This window comes from Neoarius graeffei, chromosome 2, assembly GCF_027579695.1.
Source record: "Neoarius graeffei isolate fNeoGra1 chromosome 2, fNeoGra1.pri, whole genome shotgun sequence".
NCBI classification, from domain to species: domain Eukaryota; kingdom Metazoa; phylum Chordata; class Actinopteri; order Siluriformes; family Ariidae; genus Neoarius; species Neoarius graeffei.
In genome coordinates, this window is record NC_083570.1 from 69,070,771 (window position 1) to 69,092,223 (window position 21,453).

Sequence of the window (21,453 nt, forward strand, 5' to 3'; positions counted from 1 at the left end):
TTGGGTTTCACTTTTCAACGAGCGCCTTGCGGGTTGCCAGATATATCTGTTTAACCCCGTCATCCAGTCTGTCGAGATATACTAATGCATCTCATACAGTCAGAATATCGTGAAAAAGTTCAATATTTTCCATCAGTTATTTAAAGAAGTGAACATTTAATATAGTCTCGTCTCAGAATATTTTATTTCGAGTTTGAGTATCCAGGCGGCACGGTGGTGTAGTGGTTAGCAAGAAGGTCCGGGTTCGAGCCCCGTGGCCGGCGAGGACCTTTCTGTGCGGAGTTTGCATGTTCTCCCCGTGTCCGCGTGGGTTTCCTCCGGGTGCTCCGGTTTCCCCCACAGTCCCAAACCCAAAATAAATTAAAACTTCTGCACCAAGTTCATGGGTTTTTTTCTATTAAAGAAATATGTTGTACAATTATTTCACCACAGAAAATGAACAGTTCAGAGAAATCATTGAAAGCCCAATGTTGCCATGATATTCATAGTGGGCCTGTTAAGCATAACAATTGTGCACAAAATGAAAAAAGTATGAAACTTTCAGGGTTTGTTCTTGAAGGCATAAGCTTTAATTTGAGACGTGGAGGCATTCTCAGTTTGACCTCTGGGGTCAACTAGAGGTCATTGACCTCCATGATATCACATTTCTATGCATGAAATTAGAAAAGGCTGTATCTTAACATCTAAATGTGATGTAAATGTAAAATAAATGTGTTTTTCCATGTGCCTGGACATGAAAAAATCACATATAATACTGATATTCCTCTTAGGTGTAACTTCAGGGGTCAGGTAGAGGTCATTGACCTTTGAAATTTGAAGTTTCTATGCATGAAATTCTAGACGGGTGTATCTTAGGATCTAAATGTGATAGAAATGTGAAGTTAATGTGTATTTCCTTGTTTCTGACCATGAGAAACCCATTTTTGATACTGATATTACTCTTACAGGTCATCTCTGGGGTCAGCTAGAGGTCACTGACCTCCAGCATAATGCATTTCTATGCATAAAATTAGAAACGGGTGTACCTCAGGTTCTAAATGTGATAGAAATGTAAACTAAATTTGTATTTCTATGATTCTGTACATGAGAAACCCATTTTTGATACTGATATCATTCTGAGAGGTCAACATCATGGAGAACAGGCAAGGTTGGGAAACATCCCACATTTTGATAAATCTATATAAAAATCTCATGTGTGGGGGCGTCGTGGCTCGGGTGGTTAAGGCGCCATACCATGAATGCGGGCGACCCGGGTTCGGTTCCGGCCCGGGGTCATTTCCCGATCCCTTCCCGTCTCTCTCTCTCCCGCTCGTTTCCTGTCTCTGCACTGTCCTGTCCAATGAAGGTGCAAAAAGCCCAAAAAAAATCTTTAAAAAAAAAAAATCTCATGTGTTTTGGATTGTAAGAAACAATTCCATATGAATATGAACATGACAGAAATATACTTCAACTTGTCAGAAATTATAAACTTTAACTAATCAAAAACTTGAACTACAATCAAAACTCTAAATGCAGTGTAAACAGTTGAACAGGTTCCATAAAGAACATTTTAAAATCACTTATAGTATCTACATTTATTCTAAGGGCCTTGACCTTCGGGGATTACAATGTTGACCTACAAATTGTAACTACAGAACACTGATTTAGTCGCTGCAGTCACCAGAGCATGTGCACAGTGCTGTGCACTTTAAAGCTGCCTTTTTACATCTACAGTGCCCAGTACAACCCTTTTTGCAACCACAGTGCACAAGTTCATAGCAAGCCTGTGAAGCTTCAGGGAGTGTTGTCCAAAGTGGCTGCCATCCAGCATCGGTGTCAATCCATCCCCAGTCTGATGGACTGGGCAAACATGGTTGAGAAACCAAAGCAAGGTTCCATATATTAGCCTGGTACATTGCTCTTTTTATGTGTTGCCTCAAAGCATCTTGTGTAGGGGGGATGTTTTCCAGTGATCTTGCCCCACTCTGAACCGCGGGAAAATAATGGGCTACACACAAAACATGAACATGAAAATTCCGTTGAATCTCTACCTCTGCTAGACTGACATATAGTTATTCCTGTGAATTTAGAATTGCCCTATCAATGTCCAACATTAAAATGACTGAAAATTAAACTACAATATACTGTATTCTTCAACTCTAGTGCAAATGAGAGCAAATGCTCCAAAACATTACTCACTTTGAAATTATCAATGGAAATGGGGCAACTGTGTTCAGCTTCTGACATAGTTTGTGACCACTGGAGATGTTTTACTTATCAGAAATGAGTTGTGTCATGTCCAGAAACATGGAATCATATATTTACTTTACATTTACAGTATTTCACATTTTAATCCAAAGATAGATTGTTTCTAATTTCATGCTTAGAAATGCATTATCGTGGAGGTCAGTGACCTCTAGCTGACCTCAGAGGTGACTTATAAAAATGATATCAGTATTAGAAATTAGTTTATCATGGCCAGAAACATGGAAATACACATTTAGTTTACATTTCTATCACATTTAGAACCTAAGATACACCCGTTTCTAATTTCGTGCATAGATATGCATTATGCTGGAGGTCAGTGACCTCTAGCTGACCCCAGAGATGACCTGTAAGAGTAATACCAGTATTAAAAATGGGTTTCTCATGGTCAGAAACAAGGAAATACACATTAATTTCACATTTCTATCACATTTAGATCCTAAGATACACCCGTCTAGAATGTCATGCATAGAAACTTCAAATTTCAAAGGTCAATGACCTCTACCTGACCCCTGAAGTTACCCCTCAGAGGACTATCAGTATTATATATGATTTTTTCATGCCCAGTAACATGGAAAAACACATTTATTTTATATTTACATCACATTTAGGTGTTAAAATACAGCCTTTTCTAATTTCATGCATAGAAATGTGCCATCATGGAGGTCAATGACCTCTAGCTGACCCCAGAGGTCAAACTGAGAATGCCTCCACGTCTCAAATTAAAGCTTATGCTTTCAAGAACAAACCCTGAAAGTTTCATGCTTTTTTCATTTTGTGCACAATTCTTCTGATAATAAGAGCTTAACAGCCCCACTATCATATCCAAAATGACATTCATGTCACTGTATTGCCGCTTTTCCACTACCAACGCGGCTGAGCCGTGCCGTGCTGAGTTGGGCTGAGTGGGGCTGTTGGAGTTGCATTTCGACTACAACCGCGCTGAACCGTGCTGGCTGGAAGTGGGTGGACACATTGGGTGGAGTTAGCGAAAGTGGGTGGACGTCACGTGATGTCGTTTGGCGGCGCAAACAGTGACATCAGTGAGCTTTTAAGCGGTAGTCTCACAACCCGGAGAGTAAACAATAAACATGGAGGACATGGAGTCGTTAGTGTTGCTGGTCTTGGTGCTGTGGCTTGTTGTCACCGACAACGCCAACAGATACTGGTAAGAGCGTATAGATGAGGCGAGGCGCATAAGGCTTCATAATTCTCGTAATTCGTAACTCTCCTTCTTCCGGGTTTGCGGTGTTTACAGATCCCAGCGTGCTCGCGGGGCGTGTGTGGGCATGTGAGGACACTCCTCCTCACCAATCAGTGCACAGGGGAGTGTCTCCTCACGCCCCCAGCCTCACTCGGCTCAGTTTGGCTCGCTTCAGCCCCACTCCAAAACGGTGCGAGTTTTGGGGGCTAAGCAGGGCTGAAGCTAGCTGAGTCGTGCTGTTTTTGGATAGTTGAAACGCGAGCCGTGTCGGGCTGAAGTGAGCTGAAGTGAGCTGAAAAAGGGTAGTGGAAAAGGGCCATATGTAAACTTCTGACCACAACTATAGCTACTCTAAATTGCCCATAGATGTGAGTGAATGGCTGTTTCCTCACCCAGAGTCAGCTGGGATTGGTGTCAGCTCCCTGTAACCCTCAATAGATAAGTGGTATAGATAATGGATGGATGGAAAATAAAAAAAGAATGTGCAATATTTCCATTCAGTCTCTTACACTGTGTTGGAGTGGACAAACAGTTTTGGGGAATGTTATGAATTTTATGTTTTCAGTTTTGGGGACCATAATATAATTTGGCATGGAGGTGCAGCTGGGAGTGTTGCTGCCTCACAGCTCCAGCTTCTTGCTGAGTTCTTGTTATTGTCTGTGCGGAGTATTGCATGTTCTCTTTAAAAGAAAACTGTAGGTTTTCTCATGACTACATGAATGTGCATGTGTGGGAATGAATGCATGGTTCCCTGCAAAGGATTGGTGTGCCATTCAGAGCATATTTCTGCCTCATGCTCAGTGTTCCTGGGATAAGCTCCAGATCCACCGCAGCCCTGAACAAGATAAAGCAGTTAGTGATCTCATCTCATTATCTCTAGCTGGTTTATCCTGTTCTACAGGGTCGCAGGCAAGCTGGAGCCTATCCCAGTTGACTACGGGCGAAAGGCGGGGTACACCCTGGACAAGTCGCCAGGTCATCACAGGGCTGACACATAGACACAGACAACCATTCACACTCACATTCACACCTATGGTCAATTTAGAGTCACCAGTTAACCTAACCTGCATGTCTTTGGACTGTGGGGGAAACCGGAGCACCCGGAGGAAACCCACGCGGACACGGGGAGAACATGCAAACTCCGAAAGGCCCTCGCCGGCCACAGGGCTCGAAACCGGACCTTCTTGCTGTGAGGCGACAGCGCTAACCACTACACCACCTTGCCACCCGCAGTTAGTGATCTCATCTCATCTCATTATCTCTAGCCGCTTTATCCTTCTACAGGGTCGCAGGCAAGCTGGAGCCTATCCCAGCTGACTACGGGCGAAAGGCGGGGTACACCCTGGACAAGTCGCCAGGTCATCACAGGGCTGACACATAGACACAGACAACCATTCACACTCACATTCACACCTATGGTCAATTTAGAGTCACCAGTTAACCTAACCTGCATGTCTTTGGACTGTGGGGGAAACCAGAGCACCCAGAGGAAACCCACGCGGACACGGGGAGAACATGCAAACTCCGAAAGGCCCTCGCCGGCCACGGGGCTCGAACCCGGACCTTCTTGCTGTGAGGCGACAGCGCTAACCACTACACCACCTTGCCGCCCGCAGTTAGTGATGAATAAATTAATTAATGAATGAGAATGATTATCTATCAGCTTTACTCTGATAAAGGCTGCTGTCTGGCTTTTTTTCTGCTTTCATTTAGTTTCTATCTGTTACTCTCTAAAATGTTTAAATGAAAAATTGTCTAATCATTTTGAAATGATTTCTATCACTCCTCTACCTGTTTACTGCCATTATTATTTATTGTTGTTAGCTCAACTTGTGCTTTTTTTTAGTGTCTCAAATGTTGACAAATGAATGATAGAAACACATTAACTTTTTTTTAAATTATCATACTGTTCATCGTAATAGTTCTGGTGAGTCCAACTTCAAGAATCACTTCTGCCTTCTATCTAGAAAGTAATATAAATATCATGTTACTCAAAATCACTCAAGGCAGGCTGATACTTCAATAAGGACAATGCTATAATTGGTATAGAAAAGCAAGAAAAAAATAATTTAGGCATATACTGTAATAACTGAGCTAGTTCACACCCAAATGAATGGCTCTTCCTGGTAAGTACACTGTTAATTAAACAAGGGGTTTCGATCAATGTGGCAACAGGGTACACTGCACCAGTGGATGGCAACAACTTCTGGATAGTGGTCTGCATGACATCATGGCGTTAGTTATCCCAGAGCAATGAAAACGTTTATTTCGTTGAATAATTCAAATGTGTTTATTTTCATTGCAGAGACATAAAGCTCAGTGTCAGTTAGATGTTGTATGTTTCTGATGTGCACTTGTGCGTGTGTTCGCCCAGTGAACAAATTCTTCAGAATCAATTTCCACAAAATATAATCACAAATGCCAATATTAGCAATGGCATATTTGAAAGGAAATAATACAGTGCCTTCCAGAATCATTGGGACCCTTCCTGAAAATTATTATTCATATAATAATATTTTCTCTCAAAAAATATATGTGCTAAAATTACTGACAACCCTAAGGAATAATTTAAATAAATACAAATTGTCATTCTATCATCATCATTACTACTGCTGCTGCTACTACTACTACTACTACAGGGTCAGTCAAAATTATGTTAACACTTAAATGGTAGAAACCATTTATTCACAAAATATACATCATATGTGCAAAATTATTTACAGGACGGCCTCAACCTGTTCGCCATCGTGTTCAACACACAAAAACCAGCAAGCGACGGTACCATTTAATCTGTCACCCATGGCGTACGTCTATCTGCAGGAGAAAAATAATCCATGTGTTAACATAATTTTGACTAACCCTGTATTATTATTATAAAATTTTTTTTAAAAAGGTCCCCAAGAACCTGTTCCCTGTATCACAGTTTTAGAACTGAGTCTTACAGTTTAGCTGATTCTCTTTCAAAATCAACCATTACACACCACTTTCACAAAAAAAAAAAAGCCTCAATGTGGCTGTAGCTCATACTGGCCAAAACGCCCATAAAATCGTAAATATGACATGTGGCGCCACCATCTTGACAACTTTTACACACATCCACCTGGGGAACATTGTATGCAAGTTTGATCGAAATCCGATCAATCCTGTAGGAGGAGTAGCAATTTTTGTAAATCGTGGCTGGATGACGACGACGGATCGACGACGCGTGATCGCATAAGCTCATACGGCCTGGCCTGCGGCTGGATGAGCTAAAAAAAAAAAACTGGAAACATTGCAAAAAAGAAGCCCTTCCTGAGATCACCTCACAAAATGGTGGTTCAGAGGCTCTTGTGAAGACTGATGGCATTATGAATTCCGTTAAGTACCAGGATATTTCAGCCCAAAACTTGGATGCCTCTGCCAGGAGGTTTAGACCTGTTCACTGATACAGTTTTCAAACGTACAAGTTTTACAAACATACTTCCAAATCACCCCAAAAATGGTTTCACACACACACACACACACACACACACACACACACACACACACACACACACACACACACAGTAACCCACCTGAAAGAAAGAAAAAAAAATATTCACTGTTTTTTGTGCTTCTAATCAGGGAGGGTGAAGGTTAACACATGCTTCCTCTGAGACACATGAAGCCTGCCAATGTGAAGCCAATCTTTCCAAACTGGTGCTCATGCTGCGTCATACGACAGCATACAGTAACATACACAGAGGAAAGCGCTATCTACCCTCTTCCACATCCATGAACTTACACAAACCCATGATTGACTAGTGTTTATGCGATTGACAGTGTGCCACCCTTCCCACCCAGAAAGCATCGCCAGTTTTACTCTTTTAGACTCCTGACCATGGGTGGCTTTGGCATCATCGGGAATCAAACTCGCATTCTCCAAAACAACAGAGAAGCGCTTTTGCATTGCACCACTTGGGAGCCAGGGTGCCATTAATTCTGGAGCAGACTGTATATGCCCATAATCAATTACATTAAAATAAATAAGATATTTATGTCAGCATATCAGGAAAAAAGTGTGAACAGCTTTTCCATTTAAAATATTTAAGAATGATTTGAAAGAATGAACAGCTATAACTGCATAAATATTACAGAGTATGTTCTTTGATTATGCAGCATCTCATGGAGCTCCCCCAGCAAAAATGAGCTCTAGGGCAGCTTGGATGTCTCCTCCAGTGGCCTGTAGAGCTCGCAGAATCAAGTCCTCATCCTGGATTCCCATATCACGCAGTTGCTGGAGCTGAGATTGCCACTGACTCTAAACAAACACACATCCACATTTACCCAATGTCACATTTAAATAATCATCCCAAGTCTTCCTATTAGACACTTGATTATCAGCAACAGTAAACCCTAAGCATAGCTGCAATTTTAATGTTTTTAAGAAGTGGTACTTTGGAATAAAACCGATAAATTACAGTTTTCTCAATAAAATGAAATAAACTACATACCAGGCTATACGTCTTATTAAAATGATAGGGTTTGTGGGCACTCACTTGCAGGGACGATATGTTAGACACCTGCAAGGCTTGCTGCAGGGCCTGGTTAAAAAGGTCATTTGTTATCGGAGTTCCTGCGGGGATAGGGGAAACCCCTGATGAAGCTCCCTAATGAGGACGTTGAAATACAAATCAGGATATGCAAATTCAAAAGTAAAATATAACCATACAAAAATGGTATGACTCCGCCACCATCATTAGATATTAATCATCCTATGAATTACAACCCCAAATCAGAAAAAGTTGGGACGGTATGCTGAAATTAAAATAGAAAACAAAGATTTGCAAATCATGTTCGACCTGTATTGAATTCAAAACACAGCAGCACATTTTTACTGCTTTACCTTGTGAATTTTATTTTTATTTTTAATTAATAAACGCATTCCAATTTTGATTCTTGCAACAGACTTCAAAAAAAAAAGTTGGGACAGTAAAGCACACAGTAAAAAAATGGAGTGTCAATATTGCAGTGTAAACCTATTTTCCTCTGGATAGAGTAGTTATAACACTATGCAGAGTAAAATCGTCTAAATGGTAGTGTCAAAAGTGAGAGTTAATTCCCACTTGCACACAACGACAAAATCTACTCTGCAGGCTGATGATTCCCCGCGAAAATACAATATAGAGTCAGATTAACTCTGAAAATCTTACACTATCTATAGTGTTAAATATTTTTACACACCTCATTGTTAATTTTGACACAAAATAGAGTAAAATTAACTCTAAAAATCTTACACTGGCTATAGAGTAAATTTTACACTGATTTTGAGTGGGACCAAATGTTATCTGACAGAGAGTTAAATTCAACTCTTAAAGAGTAAAATTGACACTATGATTTTTACTGTGCAGTTACCACTTTGTAATGTTGTCATTCCTTCTCACAACACTTAAAGAAAGCTGTTTAGGGATTGAAGACACCAAGCAATAAAGCGTTTCAGGTGTTATTTTGTCCCATTCTTCCAGCAAACAGGTCTTAAGGTGTGCAACAGTACGGGGCCGTCATTTTTTTTGTTTCAAAATTCACCACACATTTACTATTGGGGACAGAGGGGACAGACACCCTCTCCTTCCACAGCCATGCCTTTGTAATGTGTGCAGAATGTGGTTTTGCATTGTCTTGTTGAAATATCCCTGGAAAAGATGTCGTCTTGAAGGCAGCATCTGTTGCTCCAAAATCTCAGTGTACTTTTCTGCATTAATGCTGCCATCACAGAAGTGTAAGTTACCTCTGCAAAGGGCACCGTCACAACCCCATACCAATGCAGACCCTGGCTTTTGGACTTGCTGTAATAGTAACAGTCTGGATGGTCCTTTCTGTCTTTGGTCCAGAAGACTAGGCCATTCCGGGATACTGATTTTGTACCAAATCATTATTACAATCACCTGTTTCAAATCACATCATTATTTAATTATTTTACCTCATTAATAGCCTTAAGTTGCCCCGTCCCAACATTTTTTAAATGCGTTGCAGGACTGAAACACAGTAGTGCATGTATATTAACAAATGAAGTTGACCAGACAAAACATGAAATACAAGGTCAAAGTAAATTTAGAAATTACTGCTCTCTCTTTTTTTTTTTTGCATTTTTCATACCACCCAACTTTTTCTGATTTGGGGGTTGTCAATGAGTTGCACCTAAGTGATATTTGTGTGAAAGATAATTTTAAGAAAGGGTTACATAGTCACTAAAGTTTATTTAAAATACAATTCTCCTTTATAGTATACTGTAGATCAGCCTTTCTCAACCGGGGTGCCGCGGCACCCTGGGGTGCCATCTGGCTTCGTTAGGGGTGCCGTCAAAAAATTATATATTCTAACATTGAAATAAATAAAATTAATTAAAATTTAAAAAAACAATAGTTACACTAATGCAGATCATCGCCGCCTCATGCATCATCAAAATTTGTCTCATGGCCCCCTTTCTCATGTCACAACGTCACTGCCGGGGTCAGCGTATGGTCAGCGTGACTGCGTGTATTTTATATGGGGGTGCCTTGAGAATTTGCATACTTCTGAAGGGTGCCGTGACTGAAAAAAGGTTGAGAAACGCTGGTATAGATTATTAGGTTTATTTTACTTCACCCAGTTTACCCTACAGACATCAACAATTTAAGTGTACAGTTGTATTCTCTGCATGCAAGTTCATCTGTTACATGTTTCGATGAATATTTGTATTAGATATGATTAGAAACCATCCTGTATCTTTCAGATAGTAATTGCAATCCGTATTTACATTCACTCAAAATTACTTCAATTGGACCCAATAATGTACCTGGTTTCCTGTGGTCGGTGTAACAGCACTGCTTTCAGGAGTACTGGCTAGGGCCAGAGCTGTAGCGAGTTCACTCTGTGTGATGGGCCTGGGCCCTACTGCTCCACTGTAACCTAAAGTAGCAGGCCTCAGGCCTGAAGAACCTGCAGAACTTGAGGACGGCCCACTGCGATTCCCCTGTTACAGATCAGAACAGTTAACCGAGTTGGAGGGACAAAAAAATAAAAAATAAAATAAACCCACATAACACACAAAACAACTGCATATTCCGTATGACAAATATAACCCCAAATCAGAAATAGTTGGGACAGTATGTTGAAATTGAAATTAAACTGAAAACAATGATTTGTAAATCATCTTTCACCCGTATTGCACTCAAAACAACAGAAGAGTATATTATTTGATGTTCTACCACATTAATTTTACTGTTTTTCAACATAAACATTTATTTCAGTTTTGATTCTTGCAATTACCATTTTGTAATGTTGCCATTCCTTCTCACAACACTTAAAAGATGTTTTTTGAAGACACAAAGTAATGAAGCGTTTCAGGTGTTATTTTTGTCACATACTTCCTACAAATTCCTGCCTCATTACTAGCCCTAAATTGCACCATCTCAGCTTTTTTTGTAACGTGTTGCAGGCCTGAAACACAGGAATGGAGGTCTGTTTACAAAATTAACTTAAGTTGACCAGACAAAACATGAAATATCTTGGGTTCACACTGTCTGCAATGAAACACAAGTGAAAGTAAATTTAGAAATGATTGCTTTCATTTTTTTATTTGCATTTTCCATACCATCCCAACTTTTTCTGATTTGGGGGTTGCACGTCTTAAAATGAACTTATGTTATGGCTTACAGATGGGAATTCTTCCTCATCGTCCGACATGCCTTCAAAGAGAAAACCACCTGCAGATGGAAGAAGTGTTTTTGTAGATGCTTTAAAGTATCATGGCCCTGGTTTATAGTCATTAGAATTTGATAACTGACTATGAGACCTTTTAAGCTGATAAAATCTATTCTGCCATTCATAGTAGGCAGAGTTTAGCTGTAACAAAATATGAGTAATCATGTTATGTATTCAAAATACACAAGAGTAGAAAGTTTATATCTTATATATACACATATTTATACTTATTCTGTTATACTTTTTGTAAGGTACTGGTGACACAATTGTATTTTCTTGTGAAACTTAATAAACAAAGTTTGGAAAAAAAAAAAATACACGAGTGCTCTGAGAGCACAATATCCCCCGCTGGCAACTCTGCCATAACTCTGGTAAAATGCGACTGAATTGGATGAAATTGCAATATGCGTATTACTGAGATATAACAAAGAATCCTGTCAAATTTCATGAAATTCCTCCAAAAATTGTGAGAGGAGTTAATTTCAGAAGGTGAGTACCCTTCCCGGAGACAGATGGACATCGCCACGATATAATCCCCCTTCGGGCCTTTCGGCCAGCGGGGGATAATAAAAATTGTGAGGGAAGTTGATTTCAGAAAGCAAGCACACCTTGATGAAACTGCCAAAGTACAAGTTTGTTAATAATCAATGGCATAACTGGTAAAATTTGCCCAAATTAAACAAAATTTAATTATGCGTATAACTGTCATATAACAATGCCTTTTTCCAAGTTTGGTGAAATTCCTCCACAAATTGTGAGAGGAGTTGATTTCAGAAGGAAAACACACCCTCATGAAATTGTCAAAGTATAATTTTGTTAATCAAGGCCTGAAACTCTGGTAAAATGTGACCCAATTTAACGAAATTACAATATGCGTATTACCGACATATAGCAAAGAATCCTGCCAAGTTTCGTGAAATTCCTCCAAAAATTGTGAGAGGAGTTGATTTCAGGAGGTGAGCACCCTTCCCAGGATGGACAGACAGAAATCGACGACATAATCCCCTTCGGGCCTTTCGGCCAGTGGGGGATAAAAACTGAAGTATCTTTACTTCCACCTTGAAAAAGGCAGCATTCAGAATACAGTTACTTTTTAAGAATGTCATATCGGTATTTCCCCATGTATAGGGGACCCCTGCACATCCTACAAGAGGACTAAGTCCACAGGATGTACTCCAAGTTACTTTTCATGCTTTGTGAAGGAATACACTACCGTTCAAAAGTTTGGGGTCACTTTGAAATTTCCTTATTTTTGAAAGAAAAGCACTGTTCTTTTCAATGAAGATCACTTTAAACTAATCAGACATACACTCTATACATTGCTAATGTGGTAAATGACTATTCTAGCTGCTGGTTTTTGGTGCAATATCTCCATAGGTGTATAGAGGCCCATTTCCAGCAACTCTCACTCCAGTGTTCTAATGGTACAATGTGTTTGCTCATTGCCTCAGAAGGCTAATGGATGATTAGAAAACCCTTGTACAATCATGTTAGCACAGCTGAAAACAGTTGAGCTCTTTAGAGAAGCTATAAAACTGACCTTCCTTTGAGCAGATTGAGTTTCTGGAGCATCACATTTGTGGGGTCGATTAAATGCTCAAAATGGCCAGAAAAATGTCTTGACTATATTTTCTATTCATTTTACAACTTATGGTGGTAAATAAAAGCGTGACTTTTCATGGAAAACACAAAATTGTCTGGGTGACCCCAAACTTTTGAATGGTAGTGTACATTACTAAATACATCTTGGAAGATACAGTATTCAGCTACCGTATCAACACTCTTTCAGAACATTGCCCAGCCCTTGCAGTAGGGCACTAAAGAAAATTATAAATGAAAGCTCTTATTTTAAAGGGACAGTCCACCGTACTTCCATAATGAAATATGCTCTTATCTGAATTGAGACGAGCTGCTCCATAACTATCCGAGCTTTGCGCGACCTCCCAGTCAGTCAGACGCAGTCAGACGCGCTGTCACTCCTGTTAGCAATGTAGCTAGGCTCAGTATGGCCAATGGTATTTTTGGGGGCTGTAGTTAGATGCGACCAAACTCTTCCATGTTTTTCCTGTTTACATAGGTTTATATGACCAGTGACATGAAACAAGTTCAGTTACACAAATTGAAACGTAGCGATTTTCTATGTTATGGAAAGTCCGCACTATAATGACAGGCGTACTAACACCTTCTGCGCGCTTCGGCAGCGCATTGATACGGAGCTCAGAAATCAATGCGCTGCCGAAGTGCGCAGAAGGTGTTAGTACGCCTGTCATTATAGTGCGGACTTTCCATAGCATAGAAAATCGCTACGTTTCAATTTGTGTAACTGAACTTGTTTCATGTCACTGGTCATATAAACCTATGTAAACAGGAAAAACGCGGAAGAGTTTGGTCGCATCTAACTACAGCCCCCAAAAATACCATTGGCCATACTGAGCCTAGCTACATTGCTAACAGGAGTGACAGCGCGTCTGACTGCGTCTGACTGACTGGGAGGTCGCGCAAAGCTCAGAGAGGTACGGAGCAGCTCGTCTCAATTCAGATAAGAGCATATTTCATTATGGAAGTACGGTGGACTGTTCCTTTAAAGCCTTGTTGTACCTGGCATGTCACTGTAAGAGCTGGAGGATACATTTCTCGAAGAGCTGGCACTCTGCTGGGTGGGAACACTACCCGCTACAGAATGCAGTACCAGAATAATGGCATTAACCAATGCTGGGTGAGAGCTAATCAACCTAGTGGAGACACAAAAAGTTGGGGAAATAAACCTACTTTTAATTTACTACTTGTATCATTTTAAGAATTCTAATTCAGATGGACAGAACACAGAGCTATATCTTTTCAAGTGCATCCAGCCAGAAAAGAAATGAAACTGAGGCAGGTTTTTTTGGTTTTCTTTTACATATCCCCTCGTTTTACTCACATATCAAGCATGTTTGGATCTGTGAATTGCACAAAGAGGTCCTTGTCTTGAAGCACACCTAAAAGAAAACACTTAATATTATGAGGTACTTCTGTCAGCATGCCAACATTATAATTATTGACTGTAAAACTATTGAATTGTATATCATTTAAATTGTATTGCATCTGTTGTATACAGACCCGTTTCCAAAAAAAGTTGGAACGCTGTGTAAACTGTAAATAAAAACAGAATATGATGATCTGAAAATCATGGAAACCCTATATTTCATTGAACATAGTACAAAGACAACATATCAAATGTTGAAACTGAAAAATCTTATTGTTTTTTGAAAAATATGCTGATTTTGAATTTACTGCCAGCAACACATTTCAAAAAAAATGTTGGGACAGGGGCAACAAAAGACAAAACTTTGTGTAATGCTTAAAAAAAATAATTAAGTTAATTGTCAACAGGTCAGTAACATGATTGGTTATAAAAAGAGCATCCGAGAGGTGGAGTCTCTCAGAAGTAAAGATGAGGAGGAGTTCACCGCTCTGAAAAAGACTGCATGGGCAAATAGTGCATTTAAGAATAACATTCCTCAAAATGTAAAATTGCAACGAATTTGGGGATCATATCCTCTACAGTACATAATATCATGAAAAGATTCAGAGAATCTGGAGAAATCATGACCATGATCTTCAGCCCCTCAGGCGACACTGCATTAAAAACAGGCATGATTCTGTAGTGGAAAATCACTGCATGGGCTCAGGAACACTTCAGAAAACCATCATTTGTGAACACAATTCATCAGCACCTCCACAAATGCAAGTTAAAACCATATATAAACAATATCCAGAAACAAACATGGCGGCCTTCTCTGGGGTTGAGCTCATTTATGATGGACTGAGGTGAAGTGGGAAACTGTCCTTTCGCCTGACAAATCGAAAACTGGAATTCCTTTTAGAAATCATGGACACCACATCCTCCAGGCTAAAGAGGAAAGGGACCTTCCAGCTTGTTATCAGTGCACAGTTCAAAAGCCAGCATCTGTGATGGTATGAGGATGCATTAGTGCACATGACATGGGTAGCTTTCACATCTAGGAAGCCACCATTAATGCTGAATGATCTGTAGAGGTTTTGGAGCAACATGCTGCCAACCAATGTCCCTTTTTTTTTCTTTTATTTTGGGGGGGAGGCCTTCCTTAGTTAGGTAAGACAATGACAAAGTGTATTCTGCACATATTACAACTGCATACCTCCATAGTAAAAGAGTCTAGGTGCTAAACTGGCCTGCCTGCAGTCCAAACATGTCTCCTATTGAAAACATTTGGTGCATTATGAAGTACAAAGGAGACCCAAAACTGTTGAGCAGCTGAAATCCTACATCAAGCAAGAATGGGACATTTCACTTTCAAAACTACAGCAGTTAGTCTCCTCAGTTTCCAGTTACAGAGTGTTGTAAAAAACAGAGGTGATGCAACACAGTGGTAAACATGCCCCTGCCCCAATTTTTTGAAACACATTCATGGCAACCATTTCAAAATGAACATACATTTAACAAAAAATAAATAAATAAAAACATTTCTCAGTTTCGACATTTGATATATTGTCTTTGTACTATTTTCAATGAAATATAGGGTTTCCATGATTTGCACATCATCGTATTCTGTTTTTATTTACAGTTTACATAGCATCTCAGTTTTTTTGGAAATGGGTTGTAAATTGTATTCCAACTTCAAGAAAATTCCTTATGTACAAAAATCCAATTAATTTAAGTCCTCAAAGCTATAAATGAAGAGGTAGCCTACCTAGGGCCATTGCGTCACTACTCAAGCCAGGTGTTGCCACAATGATTTGATCCAAAGACTCCTTGTTGTTTAGCATCTTAAACACCTGAATAAAAGACAAGAATCCACAGTCACATCAGAACACATCAATTCCTCCACACAGAATACATGAGTGGGACAACTGATCATACCGAGTCTCTGTACGCTGTGCTGGTGTGAAGAGCTGCCTGCAGGACACGAAATTCTCTTGCCGCTGTCACCCTGTCCACTGGCTCTAAAATAATACAAGAAGGAGGTACATTTAATAACAGTACTGACCAAAGACCTATACAAACTGGACTAACAAAAATGAACACAAACCTACCAAGCTCAAAACCCAGAAACATACAAATCCAAAGGATATACAAACACGGCTGCTGCTATCAAATTGACTCAAAAATTGGGGGGGGGTTTACACAGCTCTGCTATTAAAAAAAAAAAAGTTAAAGTCCTTCCCACGCCCAGCACCTGGTATTCCTTGGCAGTCTCCCACTCAAGTACTAACCAGGCCCAACTCTGATGGTGGCGCATCGGGCGGCACCGATCTCCGTTTCCGTAGCCCTCGGCCTCTCGCCTATTACATAGCTAGGGTTACAGTGGGGGGCTAGTCCTCTGGTAACCACGAGAGTTCAACTCCCCATGCACATCTGTATTGCAGCATGCCTTTCCAGATGGTAGTGGGTACCATTTTTATGATGGTCTTTGGTATGACCCGACCGTGAATAGAACTCACGATCTCCCGATCGAGAGGCGGACACGCAACCACTAGGCCACTAGTCGGTGCTCTGCTATTACAACAGGGACAACTGGATTGCTCCAAGCTGCAGGCAGGTGGGGACCTAAAAGATCAGTTGACATTCAGAAAATTCATTTATCTTCAGTAGCCACTTTATCCTGCCCATTGCTCATTGCTGTGGTGGATCCAGAGTTTATACCAGGAACTCTTATTGTGAGCCAGGAATGTACCTGGGACACTAGTTCATCACAGGACACCATGCACTCACCTAGAACTTAGTATAGGGCAATTCCATGTAAATGTCAACCTCACCATGCAAAAATAAAGCAACATGTAATACATCAAAACCACTCCCAGAGATATCACCTAGGCCTGTATTTTACAGATGTGAATAAGTTGAACCAATTTGTAACCAACCTAATATGTCACTGTCAGTCTTTCTTTCTTATAATGTAAAACCCAAGCTAAAATCAACTTTGATCATGTACAATTCTATATTATTGCCACAAGCCACAGAAATGTATGCTAAAATCCAAAAAACAGCAAAACAATAGCCATCCTAAATATTATTTAAGAACTTTGATAGTTTTAGCTGATATTTAGAGAGTTTTTCAAAGGGTTATGGTGGCTAAATTGCTGATTTTCTAAACATATGCCATGTCTATGAGCAATTCCAGCGTTATGGATGTGACATTTGGACTCAAAATGGCAACAACTGACCTAGTTAATTTTTATTCCTTTCCAGTATTTTAAAATTTGTTGTATATTTTTAAGACCTCTCATATTGGAGAAGTCATGGGAAAAAAAGAATTCCCATAGTACATTTAGAACTCTAGAAAATGCCAAAAAAGACATGCGTTATGGATGTGACGGAAAAAATACCCCATTTCCAGGGTGACTACACATATTCATCAAACTCTGTGAAATTGCAAACATAATATCCAAATGCAGGCATGCATTTAATAAAGGAGTCTTAGCTGAAAATAAAAAAAGCCTTTGTTTAAAATATTTTCTATTTCAAGCAGAATCTAGGAAGAAAAAATCAGCGTTATGGATGTGACATAATTCCGTTATGGATGTGACGCAGTCAATTAACCTAAGCTGCATGTCTTTGGACTGTGGGGGGAAACCAGAGCACCTGGAGGAAATCCACATGGACAACATGCAAACTCCGCACAGAAAGGCCCTCGTCGGCCGCTGGGCTCGAACCCAGGACCTTCTTGCTGTGAGGCGACAGTGCTAACCAGTACACCACCGTGCTGCCTAGATATAAATATCTTCTGCCAAATTATTATGGCATGTGACAAAAAATAAAGGAAAAATCTGAGTCCTCGTCTCCACCTCGGCACGGTGGTGTAAGTGAAGAAGAAGCAAGAAGGTTCTGGGTTCGATCCCAGCGGCCGGCGGGAGTGTGGAGTTTGCATGTTCTCCCCGTGTCTGCGTGGGTTTCCTCCAGGTGCTCCGGTTTCCCCTACATGCGGTTAGGTTAATATGGGACGGCCTTAAGCGAGGCACCTAACTCCCAACTGCTCCCCGGGCGCTGTTAGCATGGCTGCCCACTGCTCTGGGTATGTGTGTGTGCTCATTGCTCACGTGTGCGTATGGGTTAAATGCAGAGAGGAATTTCACAAGTGTGTGATGAATAAAGTCAAGTCAACTATGCTATACATGCTCGACATACAGCACAGATGAAATATCAGTCCTCTCTGACCCACGGTGCAAACAGGCAATGCAAAAAATAAAAATAGAATAATTGAAAAAAAACAATATAAACACTCTAGATAGGAACTAGACATAGACTAAACACTCAAACAATATAAACAGTATAAATAAACAGTAGGGCGGCACGGTGGTGTAGTGGTTAGCGCTGTCGCCTCACAGCAAGAAGGTCCGGGTTCGAGCCCCGTGGCCGGCGAGGGCCTTTCTGTGTGGAGTTTGCATGTTCTCCCCGTGTCCGCGTGGGTTTCCTCCGGGTGCTCCGGTTTCCCCCACAGTCCAAAGACATGCAGGTTAGGCTAACTGGTGACTCTAAATTGACCGTAGGTGTGAATGTGAGTGTGAATGGTTGTCTGTGTCTATGTGTCAGCCCTGTGATGACCTGGAGACTTGTCCAGGGTGTACCCCGCCTTTCGCCCGTAGTCAGCTGGGATAGGCTCCAGCTTGCCTGCGACCCTGTAGAACAGGATAAAGCGGCTAGAGACAATGAGATGAGATAAACAGTATAAGCACTAGATAAGAACTTCAAACAGACAATATAAACAGTATAAACACTCTAGATAGGAACTAGACAGACTAAACACTCAAACAGTAAACAGTATAAGCACAAGACATAGACTAAACACTCGGACAATATAAACAGTGTAAACACTAGATAAGAACTACACACAGACTAAACACTCAAAGTTTCAGTTTGCGAGTCTGAGTCCTAGTCTCAAGTACTACAAGCCTGATGGATGGATGGATGGATGGATGGAAGAATATTTGAACCCCAATTACTACAAGTCAGTGTCAGTACAGAGGCTTACCTGGTTGGATCTCAGGTTCTGGCCATGACTTTCTCAGGATGTGCACTGTTGATCCTGATTGGATCCCGTAAGAGTCTAACGTGAGTTCATCCCTCAGCTTCCTGCCACAGTACACCAACTCTGCAAAACACATATTATAATGGTCGTGCGTTGGGTTTCTCACAGGACGTGTTCAAATGTACTGAGTTTACAGTCGTGATTAACCCACCTATGAGCTCAGGGTCTGGGATCGCATCCGGTAACTGCACTGAGACGAGCTGCTTAAGAGTCGCGACGCGGTACTGACCAGGAGGAACATCACCGGGTTCTGCTTCTGGGAACTGAAGCACCGACTTCGGAAGGGAAGGCTGGTCCATTAACTTCAGCGACAGACGCCACTCGGAAACGGCCATGTTTCAGGTGCCAAAGGGAAATCAGTGAGTAATATGTCACAAAACAGGAATTATAGCAAGATACTCTTCCTAACGTTTTATTCTTAATAAAGAGTGACGACAGAAAGCAGGTTTAAGACAAAAAAAAATAAGCAATAATACAAAGAACGAGGTATTATTTTAAACTCTTAAAAGATATATCTAGTTACTAATGAAGTTGTACACTAGCAAACTCATCCTTGTTTTCATTCGTGCGGAATGACGTAAACACAGAGCATGAGGGTGCTTATGGGATTTGTAGTCATGCGCCATTTCTTTTGTAGTTTCTGGCTTACAATGAAGGGACGAGGTCGCTGTTTACAGGCAACAAATGAGTCAACAGGAAGAGGGACTGATGGGAATACAGTAAATCCAAATAAATAAGATAGTCTTTTATAAAACATCACTTTGATTGAACTGTGGGCGGCACGGTGGTGTAGTGGTTAGCGCTGTCGCCTCACAGCAAGAAGGACCTGGGTTCGAGCCCCGGGGCCGGCGAGGGCCTTTCTGTGCGGAGTTTGCATGTTCTCCCCGTGTCCGCGTGGGTTTCCTCCGGGTGCTCCGGTTTCCCCCACAGTCCAAAGACATGCAGGTTAGGTTAACTGGTGACTCTAAGTTGACCATAGGTATGAATGTGAATGGTTGTCTGTGTCTATGTGTCAGCCCTGTGATGACCTGGCGACTTGTCCAGGGTGTACCCCGCCTTTCGCCCGTAGTCAGCTGGGATGGGCTCCAGCTTGCCTGCGACCCTGTAGAAGGATAAAGCGGCTAGAGATAATGAGATGAGATGATTGAACTGTTAGTTATAATTTATAATTGTTTGGAAGGAGTGGAGACCTCATCAGCCACGCTTCGCGTCAAGTCAAGTTTATTTCTATAGCGCTTTTAAAGTGCATATCCTGGACCAGGTTCGGTTTATATATATATATATATATATATATATGAAAGTATGTCCCTTGTAAGTATGGCACAGTGGTGTAGTGGTTAGCGCTGTCGCCTTACAGCAAGAAGGTCCAGGTTCGAGCACCATGGCCGACAAGGGTCCCCTCCGGGTGCTCCGGTTTCCCCCACAGTCCAAAGACATGCAGGTTAGGTTAACTGGTGGCTCTAAATTGACCGTAGGTGTGAATGGTTGTCTATGTGTCAGCCCTGTGATGACCTGGTGACTTGTCCAGGGTGTACCCCGCCTTTCGCCCATAGTCAGCTGGGATAGGCTCCAGCTTGCCTGCAACCCTGTAGAACAGGATAAAGTGGCTAGAGATGGTGAGATGAAATGAGAACACGTCTGGAAAAATCCCAAGGGAGTCTGGAGCCAAATTCGTGATGTCACGTGCGGAAGCGCCAGCAGGCTGCAAGAGCTTGCACGGTTTCAGTGCACAACCTGTGTAGACCAAGTTTAGCAGCTAGCGATTTTGAATTGAAATATGGAATTGTCACCTGAGCGCAATGTTACTTCACCTTTGGATGAAGAATATAATGAGATGCCAGAATTATTTCTTACCCTGGCAACAGTCAACTTGTGAATTGCCAATTTTCTTGGTCTTTTTCTCGGCTCTGCTTGGTCCTCGACTTTGAGCGCCTCAGTGGATGCGGCACTTCACCTTCTGTCAGGGGAGATGAATACGGCTGGCTCTTTTGGTGACGCTGACACAGATGGAGACGGTGCTGCTTTGGGCATTCTGACAGATGGAACTGCGTCTTTTTTCAGATCAAGTTGTCTCGCAAAGCCCATTTCCCACTGCAAATAGTTCTCAAAGTCATCGGGCTTTGTGAAGTGAGCACTACAAATAATGCTGTAGTCTGTAGTATGTAGCCAATTTATCCGGGTGCTTCGCACGAAGCACTCCCATTTCTCTCTCATTGTCCGGTCTTTTGGAAAACGATGAGTACTAATCCCATCAAG

At 41.2% G+C, this 21,453-nt stretch overlaps 1 protein-coding gene across 2 annotated transcripts; it reads right to left on the reverse strand.

The window, feature by feature from the left end:
* Positions 1-5,664: 5,664 nt before the first annotated feature.
* On the reverse strand, positions 5,665-19,749 carry ubl7a (ubiquitin-like 7a (bone marrow stromal cell-derived)). Of its 2 annotated transcripts, none has more exons than XM_060914798.1 (10): positions 19,349-19,749; positions 19,141-19,260; positions 16,032-16,114; positions 15,862-15,946; positions 14,070-14,127; positions 13,748-13,881; positions 11,102-11,151; positions 10,242-10,418; positions 7,966-8,076; positions 5,665-7,727 (listed from the first exon to the last, which is right to left on the reverse strand). In XM_060914798.1, exons 1-10 carry the CDS (start codon positions 19,530-19,532, stop codon positions 7,590-7,592), a joined length of 1,140 nt encoding a protein of 379 aa, XP_060770781.1. In that variant the 5' UTR covers positions 19,533-19,749; the 3' UTR covers positions 5,665-7,589. The 2 variants fall into 2 exon arrangements, 1 of the variants encoding a protein (XP_060770781.1); XR_009654081.1 differs by lacking the exon at positions 5,665-7,727 and adding an exon at positions 9,834-9,997 and having other exon boundaries at positions 7,987-8,076.
* Positions 19,750-21,453: the final 1,704 nt, after the last annotated feature.

Excerpts from the sequence above, each read along its gene's own strand:
- ubl7a (XM_060914798.1), bottom strand. The coding sequence starts at position 19,532 with ATGGCCGTTTCCGAGTGGCGTCTGTCGCTGAAGTTAATGGACCAGCCT. Across the intron at positions 13,882-14,069 it reads GATCCAAACATGCTTGATAT|GTTGATTAGCTCTCACCCAG; the intron begins GTGAGTAAAACG and ends TGTCTCCACTAG. Across the intron at positions 7,728-7,965 it reads CTAACATATCGTCCCTGCAA|AGTCAGTGGCAATCTCAGCT; the intron begins GTGAGTGCCCAC and ends GTGTTTGTTTAG.